Source organism: Ostrea edulis, chromosome 4, assembly GCF_947568905.1.
Source record: "Ostrea edulis chromosome 4, xbOstEdul1.1, whole genome shotgun sequence".
Taxonomy (NCBI): Eukaryota; Metazoa; Mollusca; class Bivalvia; order Ostreida; family Ostreidae; genus Ostrea; species Ostrea edulis.
The window spans coordinates 91395450-91401826 of NC_079167.1; the positions used below are offsets into that span (position 1 = coordinate 91395450).

The window sequence follows — 6377 nt, forward strand, 5'->3', positions numbered from 1 at the left end:
CACAATTTGCCTTCACTTAAATGTTTTCATACGGAGAATGAACAAGCATCTTAACTAAATCATTGTAGGAAAATATACTCATTTTTATACAAAATTTAAAAAAAAAAAAGTGTTGAAAAGGCGAAATTTAAATAAAAATGTAAAAGTGTGGCGTGAGGTGGGTTAGAACAATGATCAAAAGGTTCGTCTACATATACAGCAACAGCGGTGTAGCTGACTGAGCTACACTAACCTCGGCATACAGTGACAGCCTGTAGCTTACTGAATTACACTAACCTCGGCATACAGTGACGGTGTGTAGCTTACTGAGCTACACTAACCTCGGCATACAGTGACAGTGTATAGCTGACTGAGCTACACTAACCTAAGCATACAGTGACGGTGTGTAGCTGACTGAGCTACACTAACCTAAGCATACAGTGACGGTGTGTAGCTGACTGAGCTACACTAACCTCGGCATACAGTGACAGCGGTGTAGCTGACTGAGCTACACTAACCTCGGCATACAGTGACAGCGGTGTAGCTGACTGAGCTACACTAACTTCAGCATACAGTGACAGTGTGTAGCTTACTGAGCTACACTAACCTCGGCATACAGTGACAGCGGTGTAGCTGACTGAGCTACACTAACTTCAGCATACAGTGACAGTGTGTAGCTTACTGAGCTACACTAACCTCGGCATACAGCGACAGCGGTGTAGCTGACTGAGCTACACTATCTCGGCATACAGCGACAGCAATGTAGCTTATCGAGCTACACTAACCCCGGCATAGTGATAGCGGTGTAGCTTACTGAGCTACACTAACCTCTGCATACAGTGACGGTGTGTAGCTGACTGAGCTACACTAATCTCAGCATACAGTGACAGTGTGTAGCTTACTGAGCTACACTAACCTCAGCATACAGTGACAGCGGTGTAGCTGACTGAACTACACTAACCTCTGCATACAGTGACGGTGTGTAGCTGACTAAGCTACACTAACCTCTGCATACAGTGACAGCGGTGTAGCTGACTGAGCTACACTAACCTCGGCATAGTGACAGCGGTGTAGCTTACTGAGCTACACTAACCTCTGCATACAGTGACGATGTGTAGCTGACTGAGCTACACTAATCTCAGCATACAGTGACAGTGTGTAGCTGACTGAGCTACACTAACCTCTGCATACAGTGACGGTGTGTAGCTGACTGAGCTACACTAATCTCAGCATACAGTGACAGCGGTGTAGCTTACTGAGCTACAGTAACCTCGGCTTACAGTGACAGTGTATAGCTGACTGAGCTACACTAACCTAAGCATACAGTGACAGTGTGTAGCTGACTGAGCTACACTAACCTCAGCATACAGTGACAGTGTGTAGCTGACTGAGCTACACTAACCTAAGCATACAGTGACAGTGTGTAGCTTACTGAGCTACACTAACCTGGGGATATGAAGTGGGTCGATACGTAATCAAATATATGAACAGGATTTATCCCAGTGAAGTTTTTGAAATGGTTATGTATTTCTTAATCAATGTTTCTTTTATTCTTTATATTAGTTTGGGACACCGTTCATCCTCCATCGAGACCCTGATATTCGGAGGGGGGGTGTATTTTTATCTAAAACATTGAATACAAATGTTAAAATTGCTACGTTACACTGAATTTTTCCTCTTATTTCACTTTGTAATATTATGAATTGGTGCGTACAAAAGATTACAAACTGTCATATCAAAACATTGATAAAATGAGCACCCTTAACGATAGCATATTGATATGACAGATAACACTGATAGTAAAACACAAAAGAGGGATTTTTACATGATTTGGGGATACAGGAAGTGATTTTATAGAAGGAAATGATGTCAAATTCGACAGACAATTCTACTGGTGTTTGGGAATCAGCCGTTCCTCCGTCTCTCCAGTTTGTTTTTGGGGTTCTTGGTAACACTATTGCTCTGGTAGTTCTGAAACTTTCTGCAAAGACCCACCAATGGCGTCCATTTTATCGCTTAGTAGCTGCTCTAGCTTTGACGGACGGTGGGGGGATCTTACTGGTGTACCCCACGGTGATGATCAGGTATGCTACAAACTTCAACTTCATCATGCCAGCAGCGCTCTGTGGATACAGTTCTTTTATATACTCGTTCACCCTTCTGGCATCCGCTATGATTATTTGTGGCATGTCTATTGACCGCTTCTTTGCCATCTTGTATCCACACATGTATAACACGAACACAAAGAACAAACGTGTTCACATTATGCTGGGAGTCATTTGGATCACTACAGCCGTTTTATGTAGTCTGCATCTGTTTGGACTTGGTGGTAGTCATAGTTTCTACCCGCAGTCCTGGTGTTTCATCGACTTTAGTAATGTTGCTACAAACGACGCGCCTGCGAAATTGAATAGAGCGAACTCATTCATTTACTCCATAGTAGGACTTATAATCATAGTATCAACTGTGTCTCTGAATAGCACTGTGGTGTTTACAATATGTAGAAAGCGATTTCTAGTAAGGCGGGCAAATAGTCGATCAGAGAGTCAGGATCATAAAAGGAGCATCTTCAACATTGTGTTTTTGCTAGCAATAGTTGTGGTTTTTACGACCTGTTGGACGCCATTGATAGTAAGTGCAGACTATAAATATCTTTCTTTTGTGCTATCTCTATTCCTTCTCTCTATAAATCGTAGGTCCAACACATTTTTTCCCAAAAAGGCAATGGATGGGACTTGATTTCACTCCTTGTAAGCAAGGTGTCACAGCCCAGGCAATTCGAAGGTCTAATGATTTAACAAATGAATGATGATAAATAAAAATTACCTTTCCTGTAGTTGGGAATGAATGTGATAAATGAAAGCTGACTTTTGTCACAAATTATAGAAAATAAACTGCAGCTTTGCTTAATTTTCCTCCATTAAATGTTTTAAAAATTACAAAGTAACGAAATATATTTAGTATTAGTTTTGATCAAAACGCAAATATAGACAAACGGTTGGCAACGTACATTTAATCAGACCAAGTTTAAAACCACATTAGTTTTAAATATATGGCATGTTGCTGTTTGTTCGCCACAGGGAAAAGCGGCTTGCGTGATTTCCATGCGGAACAGAAATATCGTGCGATAAATAACGAAAAAAATCACACATGCAAATATCATGCAAATTTATTCACATGATATTCATGCAAAAATCATTTGATTTTCATGTATTTGGGGGGGGGGGGGGGGTTTGTAATATTCTACCTTTTGTGATTCTCGTGTAATAATCGTGCAATATTCGTATGAAAATGTACCGTGGTAATGGTTATGCTAAATTGAACCGTAAAAGTAATCAAAATATTTTTGCAACGTCTATGATTAAATAAAGTGATCAAAAACAGTCATAAAATCATGTACTTTATGTGAATTAAAATGCCGGGTGGAATTATGCATTGATCATCGCGAGGAAAATTACGCACTTCAATCGCTTCTTAGTGAGTTCTTACGATGTACATACCGGTTCAGAGAATAATCAATAGGACTGACAAAGCAGGGAACACCGCTCATCATATACCCCATAGTTACATGTGCTCTTACACGGACAGATATCTCAATTTCAAAAAAAACTTTGTTGTGAACTTTATGCTAATTTGTTTTCGGCCATTTGAAAATGTTCGCGAACAAAGCGGAAATTGGATACACGCGAAAACACACACACCGATATGTGGTAATATTTATGCTACATTGAAGGAACAATAAAGCTTATAATTTGATAAAATATAATTTTGTATATTGTCCATGCAGTGACAAATAATACCATTTATTATACCAGTTTCTTTTATCTTCATTTATTATCCTATTTCCGCTCGAAATCACACTTTCTATTTTAGAATTTTTACAATTTTAATGATTTTCATCTTATTGTGATGAATAGCCATTTCCTCATGAATGTGTTCAATGCGAGTATGAATACCGATAAATACCGTTTTAACGGCTTGGAATCCCGTCAGAAATGAAGGTAGGATGTATATGTATGAAATAAAGTCAATTTTTGAAATGAAATTTATTTCCTTATTACCAGGATTAAAACTGTGATGAGTCCGATTTTTGTGAACGATAACGCACGCCATGATATAGAGATTACTATGAATACATGTACATGTATGTGTACAAACCAAGCATTTGTTTATTTCTAACAATACACCCGTTCACCGTGTAACAAACTAGTACACTGTCGGGATGGGTTCAGCAATCAATTGATCTGATAAGGCTCTTATTATCAATATAATGCACTTAATGACTGTTCACTCTGTTTCTAAATGATCCCATCCTTGCATTTAGCTTTGTTTATATATACTATACCGTCACAGATTTTAAACCTGATGATAAAGCATACTATGTAGTACAGTATTTTCAATTAATTTGTGCATTTGTGATGTCAAACATAAAAGTGCGTTTAGATGCAGTACTCTCTCTCTCTCTCTCTCTCTCTCTCTCTCTCTCTCTCATGATTTTCATATCATAAATATCTCGTAAAATTCCCAAAGAAACACTGGAAAGAGAGAAAATGGCAAAATAGAAAAATGGTAGACAAGATGAAAATTATCTATGTATGAAAAATAATCGTCCAATCAAATTCAAAACCTGGCTAAATATAACTTTTTCTCCCTATTTAAGTGTGTGATATTTGCTCATGCTGCCCTCTGGATAGACGGAGACGGTCCTACAGAATTACTCGTTCTCAGACTAGCGGTTACAAACTCCATCATCGATCCATGGATCTACATTCTGCTGCGGATGGAGATGGTATTAGCAATAAAGCGGCTATTTATCCACTGCATACCTTGCAGAATATCATATGGAATGAATCCACCATCGTCAAGCGATACTCGTAGTTCTGTGACGTCCTTAAGAATGTCTGATGGGTCACAAATGTCACTGCAGATAACGACTGGAGGAAGTGACGGTCAAACTTTCCCAGGGACTGAGAGAAAGTCATACCCTGACAAACAACCGGTGTAAGAAACTGGCTGAATCACGAGTCATATCATCACAATCATGTGTGGTCCATAGTCTATATACAAAGCGAAATACTTACAACTCTTAAGGAAATGGATATACATGCCTTGCTTTCAGTTTATATTGCCCCAAGGACACTTGATATTAAAAAAGAATAGATGCATGGGAATATATTCTTTGAGCTTAGTTTGGTTGTAATTAGTAAAAAAAAAAAAACCATTTAGATCCTGAAAATTTTATACTTGCTATGGTGTTCAAAAGTTGAAACATATTACCCCTTCCTATATAACTCCATATCTTAACCCTTTGTTTTAAATTGTGAAATCATGTGATTAATTCACTTTCCATACGGTACATAATATTCATTTGTATTCACTTTACTTATGGAAACACAAATCTAATTCCATTTTCACCGGGGTTTTTTTGTAAATAGTAGCAAGTGTCAGTAAGAGACACATATGATGTCCTACATTGTTTAATGCTAACATTGAAACTGATGCTAGTATCTTTTATTTATGTGATTAATTGACGGACGATCTGGTTGTTATACGCTTGGTTGGCGATATCCTAGCCATTATAACTGTTGTAAATCGAAAAGGCTTGACGTGAGCCAGTTGTGAACCTTTGGAAAAGCTGCGGCGATCCACTATACAAGTCTATTCCTGTAGTCAAAGAGGTTGTGATATTGACACAGGTCCACAGTTTTGATCAAAATATTTAATTGTTAAAATGATACATGTAACATATTTCATATACAAGATATTTTGTGCGAGAAAATGTGTTTGCTATTGTACGTTACTTACTATTAAATAATGTATATTTGTACGATTTTGTTGACATCGTCTGTCGTCTACGCTAGTAAAAATATTCACGAAAATGTGGTTATACAATGACAAACTTACTGCGGTTAAATCAATCGGGAACATCGCTTATATACTTAAGGACTCTTCAATGAATATACATACTAAAACTTATCATTAGTATTGGATATCCGGGTTAGATTGATTGATTGAATATTGTTTAACGTCCCTCTCGAGAATCTTTCCAACACTCGTATGGAGACGTCACCACTGCCGGTGAAGGGCTGCAAAATTTAGGCTTACGGTCTTTAAGCAGGGAGGGATCTTTATCGTGCCACACCTGCTGTGACACGAGACTTCAGTTTTTGCGGTCTCATCCGAAGGACCGCCCCATTTAGTCGCCTCTTACGACAAGCAAGTGGGTACTGATGACCTATTCTAACCCGGATCCCCACGGAATTATTCGTTCATGATGTAAACACTACATTGTATGGGCATATGCAAATACTTGACAATCGGAAGTTCAGCTCAAACATGGCGCTCATCCGTTATGCAGCCTATCTTCTTACATGCTCTCTTTACTTGTTAAATTAAAT

At 38.4% G+C, this 6377-nt stretch overlaps 1 protein-coding gene across 1 annotated transcript; it reads left to right on the top strand.

The window, feature by feature from the left end:
• Positions 1–1598: 1598 nt before the first annotated feature.
• On the top strand, positions 1599–5806 carry LOC125668566 (prostaglandin E2 receptor EP4 subtype-like). Its single transcript, XM_048902846.2, has 2 exons — positions 1599–2610; positions 4640–5806. Exons 1-2 carry the CDS (start codon positions 1843–1845, stop codon positions 4982–4984), a joined length of 1113 nt encoding a protein of 370 aa, XP_048758803.1. The 5' UTR covers positions 1599–1842; the 3' UTR covers positions 4985–5806.
• Positions 5807–6377: the final 571 nt, after the last annotated feature.

Excerpts from the sequence above, each read along its gene's own strand:
- LOC125668566 (XM_048902846.2), top strand. The coding sequence starts at position 1,843 with ATGATGTCAAATTCGACAGACAATTCTACTGGTGTTTGGGAATCAGCC. Across the intron at positions 2,611-4,639 it reads CCTGTTGGACGCCATTGATA|TGTGTGATATTTGCTCATGC; the intron begins GTAAGTGCAGAC and ends TCCCTATTTAAG.